Below are 15,568 nucleotides of genomic sequence, written 5' to 3'. Positions count from 1 at the left end.
GTAGGTATCTTTCCTGCTCTGAGTCATCGTAATAGGTAGGAGTGGGAGGATTTAATGAAGAGCCCACACCATAACCAGAGTTCTTATGCAGCAGGTGGCCCTTTGGGACCCAGACTTGAGGCTAAGGCAGGTCACCCTGAGCCCAGTACCCACCGACCCCGCCTAGAGCCTGCTCCCCCACCCCCATCAGAGCCCCAGCCCTTATCCCTCAGGCTCCCCAAAATGGCCCGGCAGACAGTCTCCCCCAGAGGTAGCCCCCTCTCCACCCTGCCAGGTCCCCCAATACCCGGCCCGTCCCTACAATCAGGTAACCAAGATCCTAACCTGTGTGTCCTCAGCCAATGGAAACGCGGCATGCAAATGAGCAGGACTGAGCGCCGGGGATTGGCTGAGCACTGTGGGAGGAGCGGCCTCAGAGTGGGCGAGGCCTCCTCTAGGGGAGCCCTTAATATGGGGACTACTGTCCTGGGCAGGACCTTTCCTCAGTGCTGGAAACCCCAGTCCAGGCCTCACATTAGTCTGGACGTGGAGGGGGATGGACAGGCAGGCCTTTGGGTGACCTCCTGCTGACCCACAGAGCCCAGACCCCCACACCCTGAGTTGGGGGCCCAGGACTTGGGTGTTCCTGGAATCAGGGCAGCCAGCCCTGACTCCCGGATGGGAACACGGAGTTCAAGAGCAGGGCGGGACAGCTCAAGGCGGGCCAGCTCCCCGCTCCCACTGCATGTGTCTGGGGCACCTCCAGACCCGGTGCGAGCTGCCCCCTCTCCCTCCACACTGCCCACTGGGATCCTCATCTGGACTCTCATTCTGCCGGCTCCGTGTAGCCCCAGGCAGGAGGCGGGGACCTCGGTATCATCCTGACGCTTCACAGACCAATCCTTTGGCCAAAACTGCCAAGTGGTCCGTAAGGCAGGAGGACCTGGCCTGGCTGCCTCCAGGGTGTCTGTGCTCTCCCTGGGGCTTGTCCTGTCCACACAGCAAGAGCTCACACAGTACCCTTTCTGGGGTGGGGGCTCCTCTCCTGTCTGTGGCAGAGTATATTCTGGAAACTGGGGTTCCCCACAGCTCACATCCTAGAAATTTACATGACAATGGACCATGTCTCTAGGAAGCAGTCAAGAAACGGGAATCCTCAGCAAGTTGAGGGCAATTTGCGTCCCCTGGGACGTCTCATCCCCTGGGATGTCTCATTGGCAAGATGGGGCCCAGAGTCCGGCCAAGGCCCCCTGGCACCCACAGGGCTCCATGACCTGAAAAGCAGCCACAGGCGTGGGCGTTTTTCAAAAATGCTTAAGTGGAAAATAGCGGAGAGGTGTGGAGGGAAGGAGTTTGGGCTGAGATCAAGGAGAAGGAAATAGGGAGGGGGCCTTCGGACTAGAACTGGAGTGCCGCCGGGTGACTTCAGCAGAGCTGCTCTGTCTCCCCCTGACAGTGCAGGGCATACAGCAGGCACTCCATACATGCTCCCTCAACTGAGCTCCCCTGTCCCAGGGGAGCAGAGTAAACCCAGGGAACAAAGAGAGCTGGAAGAGGGAGCTGTCGTGGGTCATGGCCACCTGGGATGTGGACATGTGGGTCATGGGCAGGGCAGAGTCTCACTGCTTGAGGACGCCTGGGAATGGACAGGGATGGACAAGAGACAAGCAGAGGTGGACAGTATGTGTGGGGAAGAGCGTTCCTGGCAGAAGGAATAGCAGAGGCAAAGCCCTACAGGGAGAGACAGCTGGCTGAGGGGAGAGGCTGCTGGCTATAGGGGGTGGAGCCGGGCCAGGGAAGCCTGGCCCCTCTAGGAGAGACCAGCAGGGCTGGGCCATGACTGGCCACAGAGTTTTGCCCAGGACTGGTCAGCGCACCCAACCACCCTTGTGGACTCAATGCCCTCCCCAGCATCCCCGGCCCCTACCCGTGGGCACAGGACCAGACCCCGCCAAGCCCCGGCCTGTCTCCCAAGCTAGCAAGTGGCCTGGGGCACCATGGTGTGGCAGGCTGTGGAGGGGTGTGTGTCTGACTCTCTAAAGCAGGGAATGGGCACTCAGGGAGCCCCCACTGTTGCTTATGGTGGTAGGTGGCAGACCAACGTGTGTGTGTGTGTGTGTGTGTGTGTGTGCGCGCGCGCGCGTATGTGTGTGTGCTTTATAAATTCATGTAACATGAAACACCATTTATCCATTTCAAGTAACTCCGTGGCAGTAGGTCATTCACAGGTCATTACCACTGTGCATTTCCAGAAATTCTCCATCTTCCCAACGAGGTTCTGTCCCACTGAACCCTGACCGCCCTCCCCAGTCCCCTAGCCCCCACAGCCTCCTTCTTTCATCTGTGAACTTGAGGCTGATGGTTAACTTCCAGTTTACACCTGAGGAGCTAGGCTCAGGGTGGTGAGTGGCCTTCCAGGGTCCCTGCTCCCAGCTTCTTGGATGCTGTGGTTCCAGGCCCCACAGGGACGAGGGGTGCATTGGCCAGGAGGTTGGGGCTCAGGCTCTGCACAGCCACCGACTCCCTGTGGGCCCCAGAGCCCCGCCACTTCGGGCTTCAGTTTCCCCGTCTGTGCAGTGGGAGCAGAGGGGATTGGCTGCTTCTGACCAGGCACACCGAACAGGAAAACAGCCCCCCCACCAAATGACTGTGCTCCTTCCTCCCTTGCTGCACGCTGTCCCCAGGTGCTGGAGAGACACCCACGGCACTGGCCTCGAGTCTGGACACTAGTCTCACAGGCCCAATGCTGGTCCTGGTCCTGGCTCTCCGAGCATCCCGAGGGCCTGCCTGGAGGAGGAGACACCTGCCCCCCGCCCTCCAGGGCCGCTGCGCCGTGGCATGAATGGAACCCAGAACCCAAGTAGGCGTGGGAGTTCCCATGGCAAGATGGCCCTCTGCAGTGTGGGACCGAGGCAGTCGTGCACAGGGGCAGGCCTGGCCATGGGCCCCTTGGGGCCACAGCCCCCAGGGGTGAGAGTTGAGGAGGGCTCAGCACCCAGCCCGTGCCCTCCAGGTCTCCAGCCCCCCGTCAGATGGCAGGGCCAGTCACACAGAGTCCCAGCTGGGAAGTAGTCTGCCTCTATCCGTCTGACGCAGGCTACGCGGCGATGGCTCCATTAGCCACAGCCCCGCTCCCATCTGTCAGCCTTATCGGCCCATCTGGAGAGAATCTCTCCGCGGCCCCGTCCTCTCCTCCTCCGGCTCCCCTGCCCACTCACGGCTGTGCCACAGCATCGGTCGCCCTGCCGCGCGCCATGGCTTTGACCGTCGCTCCCGCCCCACGAGTGGCCTCACGCCCTCCTCCTCTCCACCAGTCATCTGTGGGGTCTCTGCCACATGTGCCAGTGTTTCTGGAAAACCCCGGCCCTCCCCCCACTCTCACCCCCAGGCCACGTGGTCTGCACCCCTCCCCCAGGAGCGTTCGTAATCGGTTCTCCAGAGTGAAACAATCTCGCGTAATCTATCAGCAGCTATCGGGCCCATCGGAGGGCCGGGAGTGGCCAGGCCCAGAGATGGCGCCAACCTCTAGCGTTGATAAAGTTTCCGAGCTCAGCAGTGATGAATGTTGAGTAAGTGCAGGCCGCTGGTAGGATGTAGACTTGGCAGGCGCGGCTCCGGCTGAAACCAATCTCTCCCCTATCAGCCGGGCTGGGCTTTCTCAGGCCCTGCGCTTTCTTCCCGCCTCCTCCGCCTCCCCTCTCTCTCTGCCTCGCTGGCCTGGGCCTCTGCCCCCAGGGACCGAGGTGGGGGACCAGCCCGCTGGCCCTGATCTGCAAGACGGGACAGGCTCCTAGCAGGGAGAGACCTGGAGCCGGCCTGAGGAGATGGCGGCCGGGCCACGGCAGCCGCACCCTGGGGTCCTTCCTGCAATCCAGCGTCCACATTCTGCTATGTCCCACGGTGCTGAGAATAAACCCCGACTGGCTGGCCTCTCTGCCTCTCTCTCGGCCTGGTGCTCCATCCTCAGCTGCAGCAGCCAAATCACCAGACTCTTCCCCAATCCCAGGACTTTGCACGGGCAGTTCTCCCTGTTCACGGTCACAGCCCTTGGTGACCACTCCATACCCACCCACGATTCTTTACCCTGCACCCTTCCTGGCCCTTCATGGTATCCGAGGTGTGTCCGCAGTCTGGACCCGTTTGCTCACAATTGACCCAACATGTGTCAGGCCTGGTGGACTCCCAGTGCTCCTGGGAAGGACACCCCCATCCAGGGTGCATCTTTATCTCCTGAAAAACCCTTACCTGTCCACCTTCACGGTAGCTCTATAACGTCCATGAGTGGCCCCCTGTCTCTACAAACAGGGACAGCGGGTTGAGCGGGGTGGGCCTCAGGGAGAATGCAAGGCTCTGGAAGGGAGAATAGATGGCAGCCTGTCCACTCCCCCAGCTGCGAGGCCTTGGGCAAGTTTCTTTACCTCTCTGTGCCCTGGTTCCCCCACTCTCCCTGGAGGATGGGGTCACACTAAGGGTCGTTACAAGTGTCATGATGGTTGTGGCATTGCTCCTGCTTGGCAGAGATCCCAGAGCTGCTCGTGGTCCTGCCTGCCCAGTGCAGCCTTGAGGGGTGATGTGTGTGGAGGGGTCCAGTCATGGTCCTCAGGCTGGGGCAGTTAAGCCCCCCAGGCTCACCCGTCTGCTCCAGGCTGGCTGCAGGAGGAAGTGGTGGTGGCTGGGCACAGGGCCCCATGGGGGTTGGTGTCCTATTTCCCACAACTCCTTCCTGCCTGCCTGGAGCCCCCCACTCACCAGGCCTCAGAGACCCAGGCAGGGCCAGCCAGCTTATCTTCTGCCAGTGGGGGCAGGTGGCATGCTCAGGGCTCCTGGGGCTCATTCCCTGGTCACACACCCCCCAACAAGCAGGCTCAGGCTCCCTCTCACCCCACCACTGTGCCCAGCTCCTCTCCTGGGGGCCCAGTGGCCCCCAGCCTGTTACCCTCCCCCACCCATCACTTGGTCACCAGAGTCCCTGAGCAATGACTGTGAGCCCAAGCTGAGGGTGCTGGGGTGCAGACAGAGGAGGGGTGATGGAGCAAGTGTGCCATGAAGAGACAGTGCCGCCTTGCCAGAGTCAGGAGCAGGTGGGCACTGGTGTGACTGCAGTGGGCCATGGCCCATGGTGGGTCTGGGTGAACATCACCAGGAACAAGGGACGGTGGAGACAGTCACTCAGCATCTGTGCTGACAGCCCCAAGAGAGAGGCTGGGGGAGCTGACCAGCTGGCCAAGGTGGTCCCCCAGGCTCAGCAGCTACACTGGACAGCGGGGCTCCCGTGTCTGGGGAACAGGGGATCCCCAGGAATGTGCTTGCTGGGCTCACTCTGCACCCCCCACCTGCCCCCTCTGCTGTCTTCTGGTCACCCAGGCCTTCCCTCCATAGCTGGGAGCCCAGCTGCAGATGTCCTGTGAGGGCGTCAGCAAACAAGTGGGGGTGTCCTGGGAGTGGGGACAAGGAAGCTGGGATCAGGACCAGACGGCCAGGCGCTGGGTCAGCTGGGGGTGGAGAAGTGACTGAGAAAGGTGGTCGATGCCATAAAGGGGCTAAGATCCTGACTGACCCCTGCGGAGCTTTGGAGAGAAGCCAGTGGGCATTTGGGCTGCTGGAGCGTTTGTTTGCACGAGCCTGAGCCACGGGGGCCTGGGTTTCATTTGAATTATGTAGGACTGTCCTGTTCCTCTCTCTTTTCCTTTGGCTGCAAGGGGTCTCACTTGCCACATGTGGGATCTGCCCTGTTCGTTGTGGTGTGAGGAATCTTTAGTTGCAGCATGTGAACTCTTAGTTGTGGCATGTGGGATCTAGTTCCCTGACCAGGGATCAAACCCGGGCCGCCTGCTTTGGGAGCATGGAGTCTTAACTACTGGACCACCACGGAAAAGGGAAAAGTGAAGTCGCTCAGTCGTGTCCGACTCTTTGCAACCCCACGGACTATAGCCTACCAGGCAAAGCCCATGGGATTTTCCAGGCAAGAGTACCAGAGTGGGTTGCTATTTCATTCTCCAGGGGATCTTCCAGACCCAAGGATCGAACCCGGGTCTCCCGCACTGCAGGCAGACGCTTTACCCTCTGAGCCACCAGGGAAACGTGTCTTTAAGTGAACAGGCTTCCAAAAGCTGAGTGATGCCCAAAAGGACGGATGTCATTGTATGCGAAGGGTATCTCCTTACAATGTTTTAATTTGTTAAAAGCTGGGGTAGATCACGGCACTCTGTTCTTAGGAGCGTGGGGCCCCCATTCCTAGAGAGTGTGACCCTGTTGGGCTCGGCACTGAGCACCCAACTCCCTCCTTGCCCTCTAGTGACCCAGAGTGGGTTGTGACAGCAGCCAGCCACTTCCTGGGCCTGGCTCACTGGGGACACCGTGCCCACCAGCACCCCCGGGGTCGGTCTGGGTACCCTGGGGGCTAGGATGCCTCATGGGTCAAGTGCAGCTCACAGCCTGGAAGCAAAGGCAGGTGACCCACCACTCACCCCACCACAGCCATGGGGGGTGCTGCGCCTGAGGGTGACCCTCGCCCACACCTGCTCCTCTGCAAGGAGTCACGAGCCCCCCAGTGCGCAGTGCGCCTGAGCACCATCCCGCTGAACCTTAGCGGGAGTCAATCTGTCCCACCCACCCCCGTCTCGTCTGTCCCAGGGCCATGCCCTTCCTGGGCAGGTCGGGGGGCAGGGTGCACCAGGACCAGTGCAGGAGGGCGTCCAGGCCCAGGCCCCCAGCGCACAGAGGTTCAGCTCCTTTCTGTCCCCTCCGCAGGGCAGGCTGCCCACTCGAAGAAGCCGAGATTATCTCTCCAACATCCTCTTTGTGGCCACCCTGGCTGTCAGCGGTGATCCTGGGTTGATGAGGCCTGCTGGCGGGTCACCACGGGGGAGTGTGCGCCCCTCCCAGTCCGAGCCTCCAGAGGACCAGAGGCCACTCTGCACTCGCAGGGAGCCGTCCCATCATCGCAGCTGTGGGCGCACCTTCAGCCTAGGGAGCAGCAGCCCGCTGGGCCGACTGCAGCAGCGCCTTCCGAGTAGTGGTCTGAGACAGAAGCGGAGGTCTCCCTACTGGGGGCACTGAGGGGCAGCAAAGCATCAGAGCACCCCACCCTGGGGAGAATTGCAGACAAATGTGAGGCTGCAGGGCGGACCCAGACTGGGGGTGGGGGGGTTGGGGTGGGGAATCTCACAGAGGGAGGAAGAGGCCTCAGCTGGGCAGGGGGAAGGACAGCGTGGCTAAGGTCCCCTGGCAGGAGGGTGGGTGTGGGAGGACCCACGGGCGCCCAGGGAACCTCCCAGACCCCCAGCCTCCTCCAAGGGGACTGTACCCCTGTGCCAAGCGAGCCTCTTAGGGCCCAGGGGCCAGGACCCTCCTCCCTGCTGAGTGTTGGCAGAGGTGTAAGAAGTCCTGACTTAATGGGACCCTCCAGGCCTTGGTGACCTTCCCTGGGGCCAAGACTTTGTCTCTACCCTGCTGCCTACCCCTGTGCCCCTTTCCTGCCCAGGCTCCGAAGCGTGGGACAGCCCTGCCCTTCACCCTGACCCTGTGTGCCAGGCCCGCCCTGCTCGCCCATCCCAGCCAAGGGCTCCTCTTCTCGCTCGCTTCACTCCATCCAACTCGGCTTGGTTCCTTGTGAGAACTGCGGGTGAAGGAGGGGTCATGTGGCCCCTAGGGGCCTGGGCAGCTTCTGCACTCAGGGCTTTGGCTCCCTCCTCCACACAGCTGTGCCAGAGCCCCTCCTGCTGGGGACGGGTCACCAGAGGTCCCACGGGCCCCCCAGGGGTCAGGCTTCAGACCTACTCAGTCTGCGAGCGCTGCCCGAGCCCCCAGGACACAGCACAGCCCCGCAAGGAGAGTGGGCCCATCCCCACCTCCTTCTGTCCCTGCCATGGCCCAAGCTGCCCAGCTGCCCAGCGATGGGAAAGTCTGAATCTGTTGCTATTTTCTCTCTGTTATCGGGCCCTTATCTGGTCACTGTGCCGCCCAGAGACCAGGGTCTCTCCCTGGCAGCCCCGTGCCTCTCCTGCCCGCCAGCTGACCGGAGCCAGCGGGACAGGGAGCCAGGCCTTCCACCAGCCTGGGGGGCAGTCTTTCTCCTCCCCTACGATGCCCTGCCCAGTCCCCAGCCCCTTATACCCTTCCCTCTGCTGTGCCCCTCGGTCTCCACCCCCGTGCACCCTGAGACCACCCCCCAGAGGAGCCCATAGGGCCCCTCCCTGGGGAGCTGAAATCATAGCAACACTTGCAATAAAGTCAGGCCTGTGCTCAGCACCCACCGACACCACCTCACTGAACCCTGACCCCAGCCCTGGATACAAGCTGCTCTCGCAAGCTGTTTTCTGTGTGGAACCTGGGCTGGAGGGGTGGGTGGCACACAGGCCCAGGCCTCGAGTCCTGCTCTTCCTTCCTCCTGGAGTGCTCTTCCCCCGCCCCACTTGCAGGCAGTCTCCGCTGTCCCATTCCAGATCGCCGCTTATTTGTCACCTCCTCCAGGAGGCCTTCCCTGACTGGCCTCTCCACCTCTCCTTGGTGGCAGTGGCCACACTTGCATTTTGACATTTTTTTCCCCTGGGGGGTGGGGGGCGGGGGTTGTGTTGGCTGCAGGGTCCCCAGGGCCTGGTGCAGGAAGGTGGACTCAGGGGAGGTTTCATGAGCGAATGGAGAACGAGGGCGTGAACAGCGGTTGAGCAGGAGGCCATGGGCGCTCATGTCCGCCACACTCCAGGTGGAGACCTGAGCAGGGTCGCGTGCCCAGGGGAGTCCACCCCACCCCTGGGCCAGTGGGCCTGTGAGCACGACCAGGCCCCGGCCCCAACATTGAGTGGGGTCAGGCGATCCCACCTCCCCTCCTCCGTGCTTTGGGGACACAGAGGACCGCCCCACAGCCGTGAATGACTGTGTAACACGGCAGCCGTGGGCGGGGGGGGTGACACCTGGGTCACGCACGGAGTCCAGGTGCGAGGCCGCTGGACTTGGCCCAAATTCTTTCACTTAATGTTTCCAGTGGCCTGGGGGGCAAGCACAGTCTGCAGAGGACCAGAGGCCACTCTGCACTCGCAGGGAGCCATCCCATCATCGCAGCTATGGGCGCACCTTCAGCCTAGGGAGCAGCAGCTCGCTGGGCCGACTGTGGCAACGCCTTCCAAGAAGTGGTCTGCGGCGGGAGCGGGGGTCTCCCTACTGGGGCGGGGTTCACCCGGGGCCTCTGGACTTCCTGACTCTGTGCCAGCCCCCTTGGGGCCACCTCGGGGGCTTTAGTCCCCCTCAGCCGCCAGCTCCGGCTTTCTTCTGAGCAGTCATTCAAAAAGACCCCCAGCTGTCTCACCATCAAAGCCAGGAGGACCAGGCAGCCCGGGACTTGGAAGGAGCAGGGATCGTTCCTCCACACAGAGCCTGTCTCAGTAATTCAGTTTTAAAGCATGAAAAAAGGGAGTTGATGAAATTCCACTATCAGCGCCAAGCCAATATGCAAAATATCTCACCCCCAATCAAATAGCTATTATGTTTTCATTTCCATTTCGGCGTCCGGCTTAATGAGCAGGAGACAGATCGGCTCGCGGGGCGTCTGCTTGCCGTGATAACCGAGGGGCTCCGGGCAGCGGGGGCTGTGCCCAGCATGGGTGACCAGCATCATCCCCCGTGGATGCTTCCAGACAGGTGCTCGGCCTTGGATCCCGCTCTCCACCCCTCCGGGCACGGGGCTGGTGTCACCCTCACCCCAGGTCGCGGGCAGGGTGGGGGAAGAGCAGCAGCCAGGAAGGTGCAGTGTTGGGGGTTCTGGCTGAGGGCCTCTGTTGACTCGCCTGCAAAATGGCTACAACTGGGGCTCACCTCTGGGGCGCTGGGAGGTCCCCAGGCACTTGCCCGTAGCTCCTTACATCTGGGCCTGCCTCCCACTGCTGCTCCCCATTCACACCTTCCCCACTGTCCTCCACCCCTGGGCTATGAGGCCAGGGAGGGCTTAAGGGGGAGACATTTGTAGATGCTGAGCGCAGGGCTCACAGACACGTGAAGCTCCATAGGAGCAGTGCCCCTCCCCACCCTGGCCCCTTTTCCCAGGCCCTGCTGGGTGCGGGGCGTTAGTAGCTGTTAAAGTTGGTGTGATGTTGATGTTGGTAATGTTGGTGTTTCCTGCACACTTGCTGTGTGTCAGGACCTGATCATGGCTCCATACAGATGAAATCAGGCTTCCTGATGCGGGGCTGGAGCTATTACAATTTCTGAGCGCAGAGAGGTGGAAGGACCCCACCTGCCCGGCTGAGGGTTGGCCTGGCCCAGCTGCTGGGGTGTCTGGGCAGAAAGGGTTCCTCAGGGATAAGTGGGGTCTTTTCTGGCCCAGGGCGCTTGGAGAAGCAGCAGTGTCCCTCCAGTCAGTGGAGAAACTTTCCTGCCCCCCACCCCCTCAGGTGGAGCCCGGACCCAGGTGCCCAGGTGGCCTCTGGGGTGTCACAGTGGCGGGGAGGCTCCAGCAGAAGCTCCAAGGTCTCGTGGGGCGGGATTCACAGCATCACATCCCATCACATCCTTCTTGTGGGCCTGGAGCCATTTGCTGGTTGGCGATTGTCTCCTGCATTATCAGAGCATTAATTGTGCTAGAATGAATTAGCGCCATTAGGATAAATTGCTGCTGCCGGCAGCCTCTTTCTTCACGCTCCTGTCACGCTTTGTGCCGAGCAGATCCCTTTGTTCTTTCATAAATGGAGCTGCCAGGAGCTGGGGCCTCCCTGGGTGGCTGAGGCCCACCTGGGTGGGAGAGTGGGGTGGAGAGAGACAAATGCCCAACCCCAGGACTCTGGTCCCAGCAGTCCCTGAAAGCAGGGGCCTCACACCCCTTCTCCGGAGCCGGTCACTGAGGCCATGAAGTCCCTGCCATCTGCACGAGGGCCCACAGCTTCGGGGCCCCCTCTCCACTCTGAGTAAGCTGCCGAAGCACCCGGACTTCTAGAAAGAGGCGGGCAAATGGGCCGGCCCCAGGCCTGTGTGCTGTGCACCCACAAGGCTACCAGCAGTGCTTGCTCCGGCCAACCCCACAGGCAGGGGAGGTCACAGAGGGTCAGGCCGCCCGCTCATCCCAGGGGCACGAGTCTGTGGCGCTCCCAGCCTGCCATGGAGCCTCCCATGCGGGCGCACTGATGAGAGACCATGCATGAGGGTTCACCCTGGGGCTGGTTCTGTGTCTGAGCCCCACGGCCACGAGAAGTGAGCGCCCGCCGGCCCATCTCCTGTCCTTACAGCTCTGTGGGGGCCCGGAGCTAGAATCCAGGGGTGCAGCTGAGCAGTGGGTGGGGCAGGTGTCCAGAGGAGGAGCTAGGAAGGGGGCAGGGTAAGGGTCTGGGGGATTGGTGGAGGGTGAAGTGGGACAGCTGCTCTCCACAGGTCTCTTGCCCCCGACACAGGTACCATCCTGACCTTGGAGCAGAGGTTGCCACCCTGGCCTGCACGTGGGGGCCCCTGGCAGGTTTCCCAGGTGGTCTGGGATCAGGCTGCTTGCTCGGCTGTCAGGAGAGCCCCGTGGGGCACCGCCCCCCCCCAACCCCGCCACAGGAGCCTCTGAGGGAAGATGATGGGCTGGTTGCAGGCACCTGCATGCCCACCTCAGCCTCATCGGCCATTGCCGCTTTAATTGGGTTGACGAGCTCCTCCTGCGGGACAGGCCCTGGGGCCCACCCTCGGCACATCCTCAGACTTTGGAACCCCGAGTGTAGGGGCTTCCTGCAGGAGGGGGCCCGGGCATGGGGGCGACCGCGCAGTGGCCGGGGTGATGTCTCCCCTGGGGGGCCCAGCAGGCAGCCCCGGGCAGCGGGCGGCCGGGTGACCCCCAGGTGTGGGAACTGGTGCGGGGCTTGGGGTGGGTACAGGGGCAGGGTACACGCATCCCTGGGGGAAGCCCTGCTCGTGGCCACCCCCTCGGGGCCTCTGACCGTGTGAGGGGCTGAGACTCTGCCTGGTCCCCACTGCACCGGCCCCTGGGGCTGCACTGGTTCTGGGAGGGTCAGGGGGCCGGTGGTGGGTGCACCGTGAGGGGGCAGCGCCTTACGACTCCTCTGGGGCTGTGTCCGCAGGTTCCCTCGGAGACATGGAGGCCAAAGAAGAGGCCCAGGCCGCAGACACTAGCCTCCCAGAGCGGGAGGCCACAGCGGTGGAGCCTGAGCCCACAAGCCCTTCCAGTCCAGGTGAGTCGGGCGGTGGGCCCCACAGGCCTGGCCCGGCCCCCTGGGCTGCCCCCCATCCTCGCAACTTCACACGAGCCAGTGCCCACTGAGGACTCAAGTTTCCACACGTGTGAAATGGGCATTGTGCTGAGAGGTGCCCGTGGGCTAGCCATGCCCGGCAGGGCCAGGAGAAGGCATGGAGGGGGTCGGGGATGGGGGTCTGGAAAGCTAAGCCCTTCATGGTGCAGATGGGGAGAGCGAAGCCAGATGGGGAGGGTCTAGTCCAGGTTGAGTCAGGGTCACGTGGGCTCTGAGTGGCCTCCCAGACTCAGTGAAACAGGGACGCTTGCCTCAGCACATGTGGGGCTCCCTTTACAGACGAGAGAATGAGGCCCCGAGAGGCTGAGTGATTTGCCCAGGGTCACCCCGCCTGTAAACTCCCAAACAGGATCCCACCCTAGGCCTGAGTTCAGGTGGACTTCCCAGCCCTCTGCCGGCTCCCTCCCCTCCCCACCCCACCCTTTGCACCTGACCCTTTCCTTGGGCCCTCCTGGTGGCAGCGTCCTAGGGGTTGGGGATGTGTTTCTAAAGCTGAGAACAGGACTTGGGAGGAGAGATTCCCACACACACCCAGCGGTGGATTAACTGACACCAAGGAGTCTCCTCTGGCCAGGTCCCTGGAAGGGCCTCGAAGCTGGCCCAGCCTCTTGGGCCAGCCACGTCCTCAGATTGCCCCAGAGACCCCTAGGAGGAGAGGCCTCCCTGAGGTGGAGGCCCTGGGGGAGGTCAGCGCCCTCATCCCTGTTTTCCAGAAGAGGGACCTGAGACTGGGGGGTGGTTAGTAGGTTTGGGGGTGGGCTCTGAGTCCTGCTCACCTTACCCCACCCCCTCTGCCCTGCTGGCCGTGGGTGGAAACCTCACTCCCATCCCCACTCTGCCATGAAGCCCCCTGCACAGAGGCAGAGTCACCCCCAGGCCATAGTGTGATGGGGGAGACAGTCACAGGACTGAGTGGTGCTGTGACTGGGAGTGAAGGCGAGATGGGTGAGGGCAGCTGTGAGCAGACGTGCAGGACGTGTGGAGCTGCCCGTGCAAAGGCCCTGCAGTGGGATGCAGAAGGACAGCAGGACAGCCTGGCAGGGCTGGGACTGAGGGGCTGAGATTCCCAGACACAAGGTGGGGGGCTTCTCACTGTGGAACCCCCACCCCCGTAAGGTGCCAGTGTCAGAGTCTCCCCGGGATAACCATAGGCCCCCAACAGGCCCCATCCTGAGACCTGCGGCCTGTGTGCCTTTCCCCAGCACAGCCCGTTGGGGTCCCAGCTCCTGCAGTGAGGCCAGGCCAGCAGGACTCGAACCCAGTGCCAGGGCTCCCGTCATCCTCAGCTCCCCTGGGCAGTGGGCAGAGCAGAGGGGCCCAAGCCTGGACTCTGACACTCTTGTTGGGTGGCTGTCTCTGTCTCTGCCTTCATCATCTCCATCAGTCACTTAGCACTGCAGCCAGCACCCGCCCCGCCCACCCCAGCCTGGCCCCAACCTCGGCCCTCTCTGAGCCTTGGTTTCCACATCTGTAACTGGGCCTGAGCCCCTCAGTGGCCCAGGGTGTGACGAGGGGCCTCCACCACCACCTCCATCACCATCAGGTGCTGCGAGCTCACGGGGGCCTCGCTCTCCAGAGGGCCAGCGGCTGGTTCCTGGTGGACTTTGCCCCGGGGAGCCGGGTCCCTTATCTGATCTGGGAGCTGGGCTGCATGGAGTGGGGGCGGGCCCGGGGAGGAGCTGGAAAAAACAGTCGGGGTTGCACCTGGCACAGACTGTGGTGATAACGCGCTGATGAGCGTGATAAGGCGGCAGGAGCAATGTCTGCCTGTCGGGCGGGCCCAGCGTGGCTCCCGCGCAGTGGCTGGAGCTCAGATGCCAGCCGCGTTGATTTATAGCCAAAAATAATAGGACTTTTATACCGTGTGATTGATTTATTCGATGTTAATCACAGCCCTTATCGCGGTATTAATAATCTGCCGGGTGCGTGACGTCACCAAGGGGGGGCTTTTATGGGACCTCATTGATTGGGGGCCGCCGTGGTTATCGGTCCAGTAGGGAAGGCAAATATGCCCTTTGGGCTGGAATTGGGTGCGGGGCTTGGTGGAGGGGCCCCCAGCTGCCAGCCGAGGAGACCGGGAGCTGGGCCGCGCGTGTGCCCGCTGGCCTGGGCGTGCCGAGAGGCCATCCACACTCTAATTATTAACAACAGCGGGGAGGGCGCCTATCACTGCTGCAGTTAATGAGGGGCTGAGGGTTTGTTTTTTTAAAAGGCTTGGGTGGCAGAACTGAGATGTCTGATCGTACCCCCCCAGTTTGAAGAAGCCTGGGTGAGGGGGTCACCGTGGCCACACGCTCACCCACCTGGCTTCAGTATCCCTCGCGGCCGCGGGCTGGGGTGGGCAGACACCTCGGTGTCCTGAGGCTCCAGGGAACCTACTGGTCTCCTTTCCGCAGACGCTAATCCTCCACCCCCTCCACTGCCGCCGGCCCCCACGTCCCCAGGAGGCCCCGAGGAGCCAGAGCATCGGGAGCCAGAGATGAGGCCGGAGGAGGAGGCAGCCAGCAGCCCCTGGAGTGGGCCAGGTAAGCGCGCCTGCGGCCGGGTCTGGCAGCATTGCCTCGCAGGGCGGCCCTGGGGCCCAGCCAGTGGGGGGTCCTGAGAACCAGCCACCTGACGGCACGGGGTGGAGCGCGGTGGACAGGCCAGCTATACTGGCCAGGAGGTGGGTGGTGAACTGTTGGGCCCAAGCCTGACGTCTGTCCCAAAGTCCAGCCGGCCTGTGGGTCCGCAGGTTCCCTGGATGGGGCACCGAGCTGTACCGATGCTCAGAGCTAAACCGGGGCCCCACGAAGTGGACGGGCCTCTGAGGGTTCCTTGGAGGCAGGCTGTGGTCTGGCGGGGACAGCGGAGCAGCCGAGAGACGGGAAGGGCATCCGCCAGGCAGGAGCAGCAGGGCCAAGGCAGGGTGGTAGGGGTGTGGATCTGGAGGGGCCCGCCTGCCAGGCCCTTGCCAGCCAGGAAGGGGCTCCGGCCTCAGAGGGTAGGAGGGGAGACAGGAGGCGGCTCCAGCCCCCCAGGTTCCTGGATGAAGGGCATGTCTTTGAATCGGTTCTGTGCCTCCCAGCACTGCCCCGCCCCACCCCACCCCATTTGTAGCTAGAATTGTGAGCTCGGGGCCCACCAGGCCCTCCCAGAGGCGCCCATCTCCACCAGCTTGAGTCGCAGGTGGGCTGGGCGCGTCCTAATTGGAGCTAAGGTGGCTCACTGGGCACAGCGTGGCTGGCTGTCAGGGCCCCGAGTGGGGGCCACTAGGTGAGGGGGGGCAGGCGTGGCCCTGGTGAACGCAGGGCCTGGGCCAGGCGCATGGCCACGTAGCATGTATTGAGCACCTGCTGTGTACCGGACGTCAACTCTGA

At 62.7% G+C, this 15,568-nt stretch overlaps 1 protein-coding gene across 1 annotated transcript in view; it reads left to right on the top strand.

Annotated features, from left to right (window-relative positions):
- The window catches only part of ZFPM1 (zinc finger protein, FOG family member 1), a 61,742-nt gene that overhangs the window by 12,527 nt on the left and 33,647 nt on the right, over nucleotides 1-15,568 (top strand). Inside the window, exons 2-3 of the mRNA XM_027513832.1 lie at nucleotides 12,021-12,131; nucleotides 14,606-14,734. Coding sequence (XP_027369633.1) covers nucleotides 12,021-12,131; nucleotides 14,606-14,734 — 240 coding nt within the window. The remainder of the gene's footprint in view (nucleotides 1-12,020; nucleotides 12,132-14,605; nucleotides 14,735-15,568) is intronic.

Source organism: Bos indicus x Bos taurus, chromosome 18, assembly GCF_003369695.1.
Source record: "Bos indicus x Bos taurus breed Angus x Brahman F1 hybrid chromosome 18, Bos_hybrid_MaternalHap_v2.0, whole genome shotgun sequence".
NCBI classification, from domain to species: domain Eukaryota; kingdom Metazoa; phylum Chordata; class Mammalia; order Artiodactyla; family Bovidae; genus Bos; species Bos indicus x Bos taurus.
Note: the sequence above shows the minus strand (reverse complement) of the source record. Positions and strands in the feature narration are given on the sequence as shown.